Genomic DNA, 11,932 nt, shown 5'->3' with positions numbered 1-11,932 from the left:
CACGTTCTTTATTCGTCTGTTTACTGATATTCAGGAGGTCAAAGAACTTGTGCACCGATGGAACCCTTGGAAATATAAGTTGTTGCTTCCTCAAATCCTGTCCGAATTTAATGTACCCGGCTATCTCCTCCAAAGTAGGGGTGATCTCAAAATCCGAGAAATGAAAGACATTGTGGACATGATCCCAGAAAGTTACCAAAGCCTTGATCAATTTTTCCCGTGGTTTGATCTCAAAATTGTTTATAAGAGCACCCAATTGTTTTTTCACCCATTTCTAACCATCTTCATCTAGATCATTCCACCACATACGCAAGTGCAACTGAGCATGTTCCCTGACCACTTCTGGCGGATCCTGGATGGTATTCATTTTGTTCCTGTGGAAGGTTAAGGCTAGGGTTGACTCGAGTGGACCCTTTTGTAAATAGGTTTTTGAAGAAGAAAAGAAAAAAAAAACAAATCAAAGGACCATGATTTCTTCCCCTATATGCCAATTTTAGCCAAGTGACTGTTTTTGCAAATGCGGCCCCTTCCCAATTTCACATGAATTTGAGGTCGGGAAGGTTATTTTATGACCCTTCACAAACTTGTCCATTCTTTTACGAAAATAGACTTTCGACAACTCTAAAATACTCTGAAGCTATCTCAGCAAGAACGATTTAAGACATTGGCGAAGCTGGATCAGCTTATTTTGATCAAAAATCCAGACTGCATTCACTTGACCACCGACTTTCTTTTTCTTGTTTTTCTTTCTTTTTTTTTTTCAAAAATAAGGCCGAACCTTATGTAGGTTGCCTACGTATCCCACATCCGATGAGAATCAGACCTGCGTAGTTTGGTCAGTTTTGACACATTTGGAAGAACACAGTGTTTGACTCTTTTGAAATAACTTTCTTTTCTGAAAAATTTTGGCAGAGCTTCGGGACGTTTTTCAAATACCGGGGTTTTCTTTATAACCGGGCTTTATTTCCTTTCCTACATCACTCTTGATTTTTCTTTTTGCTTTATTTTCCCTAGCCGGTCAGCATGCAAGCCAAAACAAATAAATGTTCACATGGCACATAGAATGCATCAGGATAGTCTGTTATTTCGGGCACACCTGTCCTAGACGGACCTAACCCCTGTGTTGAGTCCCCTAAGTAAAATGCACATGATGCAAACAAACGTTCCTATTAGGGATCCGTCATGAAGCTGTGTTTTTCTAGGTTTAACTCATAGGGTTTTGGTCTAGACTTGGGTACCCGAGCGGACAACTGGGGCCGAAGAGGGGTGACGTACCGGGAGCACTGAAGTCTACCCGGCCTTGTCGCTTGCCCAGCCTCGTTCTATTTGGTATAATTTCTACAGAAAAAGCGGGTTACGCGAACGTTTGCACCATTTTCAGAAGACTTAGAGGGGTGGCGTAAGAAAATATTTATATACAATTCAAACAATAATAAAGCAGTAAACAAATAACATTTAGCACAAAAGATTCACAGAATACAGTAATATTAACAATAAATGAAGCCAATTAAGAATTATTAACAGCTCAAATTCTTGAACCCTGAACCAGAGATTCTGGGTTCGATCCCCAGCGGAGTCGCCAGAGCTGTCACACCTCCTTTTTACCTACACCCCGTAAAGGGTATAAGGGAATTTTTTCCAATTTAAAGTGACAATCAAAACGGGATCGTTTTAGTAAAAAATCAGAGTCGCCACTTGGGATAATTTTATGGTGTCCCAAGTCACCGGTTTTAAATCCCGAATCGAGGAAAGTTGACTCTATTTACAGTCTGCGAACACAGAAATCCAGGTAAGGATTTCTATTAACCCGGGAGAAGGTGTTAGGCATTCCCGAGTTCTGTGGTTCTAGCACGGTCACTTTGATCTTACTTGGCTTGATTAAATTATCTAATTACTCATTTTTAGAACCTATGTACATTCGCCTCTTTTAATTAAGAAATTATCTTGAAATAGGTCACGCGCACGTGTACCCATTTGTTTGGCACATCAAAAATCATGTCACGCGAACGTGTCCACAATTAATAATGCTTTATTAATATTAAGAAAGGTTTGGCAGAAGTTGCGCGAACGCATACTCCGGTTTTGTTTTTTAGAATCATAATTATGTCACGGGAATTTGTCCGTAATCATAATGATATATTAAATGGGCCTAAAGCGACTACGAGCATTTGCCATTTTTATATCTAAGTTATGAAATTAATACGAGGGCCATGTATGATTAAATTTGATGGCACACCTTGGACTATATGGACCTAATTTAATTCAACGGCCTATTAAACTCAAAACAAGATGTTGAACTCCATTTCATAGCACTCTATTGTCAAACTTGTAACGCAGCTCTGCCAACACCATACGACTGTATCATTGACCCAAAAGTCTAGCTAAATAATGCTAAAAGGATACTGTAATGTCCAAATTTACAAGTATAATGAAAAGAACGTGGTCACAAGAAAAGGACATATAAGCAACAGTAAGTTACTTGTAGCGGAGACATCAACATATTCGCTCTTATCCAAAAAATAAAAGAGGAAAAGCAAAACAGGATCCAACTTCGTCAAAGTTCTAAACTCCAAAAACCATGGAAACAAGAAAAGAGACTAGTTAATTGCCGCTGCTAACAAGTGTCATTGATTTTCCCAGTACTAATGGGCTTACTAGCAAGTTCAACTACTTACTAGGCTACTGGCAGCCTGTTTTAGGATCATTTTTGGATTTAAAAAAACTTTTGCATAACAGTACATGTCGGTGGACTTTTTGGGAGTATAATGATCAAGGAGAACGATTTCTATCAATTCACAAAACGTTCATAGAGCAAAAGCTGGAATTGACATTCCCTTCACAAACAAATCTCCACTCCTAATTATATGATTCACTTCCAAATGTCTTCACAGACAAAAAACTTCGAGCACTTTAACTTTCAAGAATCAGAATCAGTCAAATAGAACCACCACATTCCAAATAAAATGAAGTGTGATGATACAGATATAACACTAAGACAAATGACAAACGTGAGCCTTTGGCATGTCAAACATTTAAAACATTCGCATTGAAGTCTTTGTCCATGCTGCCGAGAAAGGAATGACACGAGCAGAAGCAACTTTAGGAAAGGAATCGAGCAGAAACAATGTGGTTGACCAACAACACATAACATATTTAAGGAAGGAAAATTCATATAAACTCATTGTTGCTCAAACTTGTAACAACCTGCTTCTACTGGCCTTAACTCCCATTATCTATCTCTAAATAGATTAACAGAATTCATAACTCTAGACCCATGTTAATCTTACCTTTATCATATTTTAATCACATCAAGATAAAGCAAAAGAATTGGAAACAAACTAATCAGAACCTCGACTGAGGATGCCAACAAATTTAGGTCGAGAACAGAGAATTCTCAAGTGCAATTATCAGTCAGCAAAGAAGAAAATTAGTACATGAAACCAGACAGACTTGTCTCAAATTGTAAAAGAACAATTTTAGAATTCACTCCATATTAAACATGGTCAGGCAAGTGAGATGTTCATGACACTATAAGTGATAAAATGGCAACTTCACATCACTATCAACAGTTATTAAGTCAATTTGAAGTTCTATTTGTGAATCTAATAAACCAACACTTTCATCTAAAGCAAACAGAGATTTGAATAGCTTATAAACCGATCAAACCCAAGCTTTCATCATATTTTTGAATTGAACATCAAAGAATGAGTCAGGAAGACAACAAAAGAAATCAGGAGGAACCTGAAATTGAAGACTAAACTTGCCCCAGAACTGAAATCGACCAAAAACAAACAGCAGCTGAAAATCAACCCTCGAGCAGCAACAGACTCGAACTTCTCAAATAACTTCCATTTTTACCCAAAAATCTTGAATCGAAATGAAGAAACTATATTATTTCGAAATGCGAAATAAAACTGACATCAAGTGAAATTATGGAACCTTCATAATATATTTTTTGTTCTGATATGAAAAAAGAAAAAGAACAACGGAAAGGAAGAAGAAGACTTTGAACACTAGTTTTAATTTTTTTCCGAAATCTCTCTCAATCCTCTCCGAAATTTTCTCTAAAGAAAACTTTTTTTTCCAGTCCCTTTACCAAAAAATCCCTCCCTCTTCAAAATCGGATCTGATCATTATAAAAACAAACCCCTGATGAATGTGGGGCTTGGATTGAACGAAATCAATCCAGTGCTTCACACTCATCCAACGATTCGTCTCTAGGACCTTCCAATCGCGTGCCTTATCTCAAAATCGAGCGAGTGAAAGGAAGGAGAATCTTCGGTGTCAGAAACCGTTAGAAATGGTGATGAGGAGAGAAGGTGGAACGCGTGTGTTAAGGATTTGGGATTCACTCGCCCGAATTTGGACTAGATTTGAGGCTTGGTTCGAGTGTCTTCTTGGAGAAGAAGAACACTGTGCGCTGATGGGGTGTTAGAGATTAGAGTTCTGGATCTCGTTTTTTGTGTGTTATAATTGGAGTGGGTCGGGTTTGGTTGGGGCGGGTCGTGTATGGGTTTAAGTAGAAAGGAGAGGTATTGGGCTAAGGTGATTTGGAGTGAAAGAATTGGGCTTCAGAATTTCAACTTGGCCCAATTTCAAATTTTTAAGAATAGACCCCTTTTTTATTAATAGAAATTCTTAAATTAAATTCCTAAATTAATCCAAATTTTAAAGTTAAGCTAATTGTCTAACTATAAAAATTATAAAGGTTACTCAATCCTAAATTAAAAGAGAGAAATCAATAATCTAAACATTAAAAGGAAGAAAAATGTAAAATGAACTATTTTTGTGATTTTCATTTTTTATAAAAAAAAAAGTAATTACTAATTAATTCCAAAAAAATGTAAAAATCAAATCTAAATTCAATGCATGGTATTTTTGGTATATTTTTTGATTTGTAATGAAAATTAAATATGCACAAGAATGCACATAATTAGTAAAATTCTACAAAAATCCTATAAAATTGCAAAAATAAATAAATTATTTTTCTTGTATTTTATGGGAATAATTCATATAGGGAAAAAATCACGTGCTCACACGCTTCAGCTAGGTAAGATGACTGGCTGAACTTTTGGTAAGCACGAATTTCAACTTGTTGATATTCCACATTAGTAGGACATCTCTGCAGCTGAACTTGGATATGTTTCAGTATGTTCATATCCTCATTTGCTTCAGTCACTATGTTATGAAAAGCCTGTGTGTTTAGAGTTTTCAATCCCCTCTTTAACATCTTCAATCTTTTAACCACTGTAAACATTTTGCATCCTTCCACATTGTAGTTCCAACCCTCTTTGACGTATACTCATGAATTGTGGATGTTGTGTCCACACATTACAAAATTGAAAGGATCTCCTACTCCTCTGTCTTTCCTCTGTAAAAGTCACCTTTGCAAGACAATGATCACTAATTTCTTCTGTCAAAAATCTTGCATTGCATTCTGGAATGGTATCAAACCACTGCTCATTAATAAAGATCCAATCAATTTTTGAGAATATTCTATGTTTTTCATGTTTATCACTCCAAGTATATATATTTCCTTGTGTAGGTAGTTCCATCAATCCACACTCCACTACACAATTATAGAAATCCATCACTTCAGCCCATGTCACTTCATTTCCTCCTATTCTATCCTCTGCATTCAGAACTGAATTAAAATCGCTTATTATCATCTATGGTTTACTACATCCTCTACAGTGAGTGACTAAATCTTCCCACAATCACTTCCTCTCCTCTTTTGTATTAAAAGCATACACATAGGTTACCTCAAATGATAGTTGAAGAGGAACATACAGGACTTCACAAGTTACTAGTTGAGCAGTCCTTTGCCTAGGTATTATCTGGTAGTAATCTGGCCTCCAGGTGATCCAGATTCTCCCATTGTAATGACAGTCAAGATTTGTTACAAACTTCCATCCAACAAACATCTTCTCTATTACCTGCTCCATCCTTTCTTTTTTAATTTTTATTTCCAGTAGGCCTATTAAACCTACTCTTTACTCATTTCAAAGGAGCTTAATATCCTTTTGCTTATTAGGAGCATTATGCCCCCTAGTGTTCCAACTTAGTAGACTAACCATCCCCATTGTGAGGGATAATTAGGCCACCCATACTGCTTCCTTCTCCCCTCTCCTTGGACAGAGTGAGGCCCTCCTGTTTATTCAGAATCTGGAACGAATTGGATTTCTCCACTTGTTCCTTCTGTCTTACCATTGTCTTTCCATATTTATTAGGTGTTTGTCAACCTTGTTCTACATTTCTGTCCTTTATTACCCCTGTTCCTTAGCTATATATTGCTGTGTTTTCCCTAGAGCTCCTTTTCCTGTAGTAATCCTTATGGCATTTGGATTTGTTTTCTGAGCTTCATGGATTTTCTCACTTTGCATTTGACCTTGCTTCTCCACCTGAATGTCTGTTGTCTGTTCATTGGTATTCTGATAATTCTTTGGAGCTTTCTTCTTAAGCATGCATACTACTTCTTCATGCCCATACTTTAAGCAATGGGTACAAAAAGTTGGCTTCCAGTCATAGTTAACTCTTTGCTCTATTAGCTTACCCTTCTCATTCCTAAACATCACCACATCAGGTAGTTTAGCATCCATTTCAACCTCCACTAACAGTCTAGCAAAGTTCACCCCAATCCTCTTTTCTGTGTTTTGGTCAACTATTACAGGTTTACCAATTAGACTCTCTATCTTACTTAACCCTTTTAGACTCCAATATTTAAAGTCTAATCCTGGCAATTTGATCCAAACTGGTACTGTTAATAGCTCATCACGAGTGAACTCTAATTCAGGTGTCGAGGCTTTGACAATGAGAGGTTTGTTATCAAAGTGATAGATGCCGCCCTCAATTACCTCTTGTTTTCCTATTGCAGTGTCAAATCGAACAACGATTACCCCATTTTTTAACATTGCAATCCTATCAATGCCATGTTTACCCCACAACCTCTGTATGTAGCCTTGAATTACAGCAAACGGTGGATGAGCCCATGCACATAACAGATCACAACATTTTTCCAATACTCAACTCTGTACTAATATCCTCTAACTCAATTTCAACAAAATTAGACTCACCTGTTGATTTTGGTTGGACAAACTCCAATTTGTACCCAGCATTTGATATTTTTGTGATATCAAAATTGTCTCACACTGAACTCTTCTTCCCCTGCTCTTTGTTCATCTCTTCGACCTCATCGGCCCATGATTTCCTTCCATCATTCACATGCACCGGTGGATTACTACTTGTTGACGCTTGCTGGACTTCATCCCATACTTGAATTGCTTCAATTTGCTTAAGTTTCTCATTTTCCGAAGTTTTTGGTACTGTTCCATTGACATTAGGGCTCAATTGCTTGTTTCCAGAATTTTCAGTTGTTACTGTCCTTCCTTTAGTCCCTCGTTGAGCGTTACTCTGAGAATCCGCTGCTTCCTTCGCCATTAGTGCTTTCTGAGATGGGATACGAGCTCTCTGACCCATGGTAGGCGCAGGTTAAGCTAATATAAAACCTTGTTACTAATCATGCGTTATTGATAACGTGTAGTTAGGAAGTTTATTTTGGGAAAAATATTTTATGATTTAAAAGATATTATTAAGGATAAACTAGTAAAAACCTTAGTCAAACTAAAAGTGTTTATAAGCTAGAAAACCATAAGTTGGGGATGACCAACTTATGACTGATTTTAGCTTATAAGCACTTGACTTATAAGCATTTTGGATATTTACCAAATGCGTAGATAAGCCAAAAGATGCATACAAGCCAGTTTGACCGGCTTATAAGCTTAAAGAGTTGTTTGATTTTTCTTTAAGTAGCTAATTTGAAATTTATTTGATATAAAATATTTTTATTAAGGTGAGAATCAATAAAATGCTTAAGAACTACAGTGATGCAACTAAATCACACATAAGATGCAAAAACACAATTCAACTCTCTTTCAAGAGCCACTGTAATTCAAAAATCTGCAAACTAAAGCACATTGGCACAAGAAAAATATAACCGAAAAGCTGCCAATGCCATGAATAATATATTTCTACCACACATTTCAAACTTAGCTCAGACACTTCAATCTTCATTTAAAAATGACATCAAACTGCAGAAAATACCAACAATAGCAAAAATAACACATGCTAGGAAAGAAATTACGTGGGTTATTTATGAGGCATAGCTTGGACTATTAAACTTGATACACATTGCCAACTTTTGCAACATGGTAAAAAAAAGAAAGAAAGCTGAGAACAAGAACTTGGAAACTGACATGTGTTTTGTTTTATAATTTACAGAAAACAGCAAAGTAGATAAATGGAAATTCTGAAAACATTTACACCCAAGATATTCAATTGTTAAACAGCATATAGACGTAACACCAGCTCTATTTTGGTACGGCAAACAGGGCAACCCCAGCTTTTAGCTTTAATCTCATTCAAACAAGACATGCACCCAGCCATATGGCCACATGGTACACAAGCCCCTTCAATTGCAGCTTCAAAGCATATAATACATGATGAAGCAGTATTAGTACTCCCTCCGTCGTGTCTTTTCGATAACTTCTCTGTTGTTGAGGAAGATGAATCCACAAAACTAGATTCGTCTAAATCAGATGGCACGGGTGCATTATCATCCATGACCAAATTGTCAATTGGTGGTGCTGAAGGTACAGTTTCAGGGATAACAGGGCGACGGATATTGAGAGTTAGTCTTGAATGCCTTGCCTGGAAACAATTGGTTGTGAATAAACAATTTTTGTGCATAAATCAAACAAATGTTTCAATCAGAAAGTTTAACAATGCAATATTACCTGCTTATTATCTGGCCATAAGGAAGCCATTCTACTAACAGGCGTCTGTCTAGACGATGATGCCTGTGAAACATCTTGCGCTTTTCTCAAATTGCTTAGTCGATTCTGTTCCTTCAATGCATGTTCAACTTCTGGTCTTAAGGACTCCAGCTCACCAACGACATCCAGTAATTTCTGAAATCACATCCCACTTGAACATGCAACTTTCACGAATTACATATTAGAGACACTGCTTAATTACCTTTTTGTAAGGTCTCTTTTCTGTATCAGTTGAAGTAATGTAGTCTCGGTGGAAAGGTATAGTTTCTGATAAAATACTGACATCACGAACAGAAATATAAAAAAAATTACTCATATATAGGTGTTAATATGCCCTCAAGAAGTTATCAACATGGAAATATATGTTTACCCTGCATATCTGAGAAGCAGAACGTAGAGATCTATGATATTGTTCTCCTGCCGATGATTGTTTGCCTGGAGGAAAATGAAGTAGAAGTTTAATGTCAATAAAGCTGGTACGCCAACTCAGAGCCAAGCAATGGTGTGTAAACAAAGACTTATAAGAGCACCATATAATAATAAGGCAGATAATCTTGTTAACACTCGCATAGAGCATAGAACTAGAGGACTTATAGTATGTCTTTGTCTCTCCAGATGTTATACTAACAGCCCTTTCATTTGCATCGACAAAATCAAGCTACACATTAATCAAACTTTACAATTGAATTTGCTTGTTTCCTCTTCCATTTTCATCCAACAGAACATCAGATTTCCTTATGTCACCCTTGTCCTGTTAATACCTGGTGCTTAGCGCGCACAGAAATATGGTTCTACTCTAATTCTTGAGTTTCTATGTCTGCAATATAATTGATAAGATGAAAATAGGCAGAGATGTTGTAACCATGCATTTTGTTAACTCCACCACACATTCACCAACCCCCTCCTTTTCACTTTCCAAACAAAAGCTCGGATAATAACATATATAGAAATGAAACCAAAAGGCAAGCTAAAAATTACATGATTTTCATGCCTATATAGATTGATTCTATGTCCAATATTCACATGCATAGGCCGGGTGCAAGCGAGAAGATAAAAACTAGAAATTCCACATTCAGCATAATAAGATCATCTCTATTTTCAACAGTCGGCAATCTAAAGTTCTAATCTATAGTTAGATTTAGCGTTTACTCACTTATCAAGCAATACTAGCTACCCACTAACTTAAACAATTTAATAGAAATTTAAATTTGACATTCATTCTAAAACTAAGCAACTTATTATGCTAAAAAGAGTTATGGGGAAGCAACAAAATTTCAAAAACTTTATCATTTGGTTGACAAGAAAAATAGGGTAAGTGCTGAAAAGTAGTTGACTCTCTCAGACTTTGTATGCATGATAAGGCTGTGAAAAGAAGGAAGTAAGAACTTCTCCGTTGAATAGTATTTCTTTCCTTCAGATTCAGTAACACAATAGAATATGAGTATCGAAGGGGAGCTTTGGAGCAACAGTAAAGTTTTTGCGTCACCTATAGGTAACCTGTTTGAGCCGTGGAAGCAGTCACCGACGCTTACGTTAGGGTAGGCTGTCTACATCACACCCCTTGGGTGCGGCCCTTCCTCGGACCTTGTATGAATGCAGGATTCTTTGTGCACGAGGCTGCCCTTTTATTAGAATAAAATATTGCATGGACTCTCCAAAACGCTGCCCGTGTTGGATCTTCCAAAAATATACTGCTTTTGGAGGATCCGACACTTACCTGACAGTATTTTCGAAGAGTTTGAGCAATATAAATAGAACATGAGTATTGAGGCGAAAGTTGTTTCTTTTTATTTTGAATTCCATTTTGCTTTCAAAGAACTACAAAAAAAATAAAATGTTTTACCTTTTTCTTTCTATTAATAATACTATTGTAATTTTTCCAAGGAACATATTTTGTAGTCTTTGTTGACATACAAACTAACAGTCTGTTTGGCCAAACTTTTCCAATCTTAGAAGTATTTTTTCCTCAAAAAAGTGCTTTTTTTCAAAGTTGAAGTGTTTGGCCAAGCTTTTGGAAGAAAAAAAATACTTTTAAGGAGAAGCAGAAGCTGTTTTGGAGAAGGACAAAAAAATAGCTTCTCTCCAAAAGTACTTTTTTGAAAAATATTTTTGAGAAAAATATATAATAGTTTTTAAAAGCTTGGCCAAACATTAATTGCCGTTCAGAAGTGATTTTCAAATTTTGCAGCTTGGCTGAATAGGCTATAAGCCTACAAACATGATAGTTAGTGAACGGAAGCATTATATGAATCTTATTGGCAAAAGATATACACAGCAAAGTACAGACAAATTTAAATTAGCAATCCCTGCTATTGAAACGGATAATTTATATAACTATACCTCAATTGCAAACAAGTATTAGCTGACACATAGCAATAGAAAGAGTTATCGAGAGAGAATGATGGGACCTCTTTGAGAAGGTTATCAGCGATCCTGTAGTAATATTGGATAGGAATTTGATTGTCAACTTCGATCTTTCTAGTACATTCTCTTATGTCGATCGGATTCCTCGCTGAACTCATTTCAACGGCGCCGGCGACGACAACAGATAAAAGTTCCTAGTTTGAAACTCCGGTAAGTCAATGAATTTGTTGAATTTTTCAAATCTCCTCCTGGAAATGGAATTAGTTGTTAAATGTTCAAGGAAACTATTTTATTAGAAACATAACTAGAAAAAAGAGAAAAACATATTCCGTTTTGACTACAAATAATTAAATATGAATTAAATAAACTTATAAATACTAACCAAATTATAAATAATTTAAGTATCCTACTATAAGAGAGTAAAGAAGTGAAAGATGAAAGACAGTCCAATGTGCAGACTCTCGGTTAACTTTACTGCCGAGAGGAAGAGTCCTTTAAATATTTCTTATGTACAAGGATTCAGTTACACAAGTCCTATAATCTCTCTAGATTTTAATTTGAAGATATACAACAAATCATAACAGTAATTCAAAATACAAAGTTGATTCAAAATAGGAGAGAATATCTACTAGTAGTTAACTAAATCTTTTGCTGGTTCTTGGATTTGCTGGGAGAGGAATTCTCAGTCAATACCCCCCGGCAAGCGGATGGTGAGGGTCGAACAAGTAGCTTGGATT

At 36.3% G+C, this 11,932-nt stretch overlaps 3 protein-coding genes across 3 annotated transcripts; all 3 read right to left on the bottom strand.

The window, feature by feature from the left end:
• Nucleotides 1-5,240: 5,240 nt before the first annotated feature.
• On the bottom strand, nucleotides 5,241-5,669 carry LOC138891280 (uncharacterized). Its single transcript, XM_070174613.1, has one exon. The coding sequence runs from the start codon at nucleotides 5,667-5,669 to the stop codon at nucleotides 5,241-5,243; it is 429 nt and encodes a 142-aa protein (XP_070030714.1).
• Nucleotides 5,670-6,266: 597 nt separating this feature from the next.
• Nucleotides 6,267-6,911, bottom strand: LOC138891279 (uncharacterized). The gene has a single exon (XM_070174611.1). It carries the CDS (start codon nucleotides 6,909-6,911, stop codon nucleotides 6,267-6,269), a length of 645 nt encoding a protein of 214 aa, XP_070030712.1.
• Nucleotides 6,912-8,143: 1,232 nt separating this feature from the next.
• Nucleotides 8,144-11,487, bottom strand: LOC104217608 (AMSH-like ubiquitin thioesterase 3). The gene is made up of 5 exons (XM_009767901.2): nucleotides 11,240-11,487; nucleotides 9,202-9,266; nucleotides 9,034-9,109; nucleotides 8,793-8,966; nucleotides 8,144-8,706 (listed from the first exon to the last, which is right to left on the bottom strand). The coding sequence occupies exons 1-5, from the start codon at nucleotides 11,351-11,353 to the stop codon at nucleotides 8,338-8,340; spliced, it is 798 nt and encodes a 265-aa protein (XP_009766203.1). The 5' UTR covers nucleotides 11,354-11,487; the 3' UTR covers nucleotides 8,144-8,337.
• Nucleotides 11,488-11,932: the final 445 nt, after the last annotated feature.

Source organism: Nicotiana sylvestris, chromosome 1 (genome assembly GCF_000393655.2).
Source record: "Nicotiana sylvestris chromosome 1, ASM39365v2, whole genome shotgun sequence".
NCBI lineage: Eukaryota > Viridiplantae > Streptophyta > Magnoliopsida > Solanales > Solanaceae > Nicotiana > Nicotiana sylvestris.
Note: the sequence above shows the minus strand (reverse complement) of the source record. Positions and strands in the feature narration are given on the sequence as shown.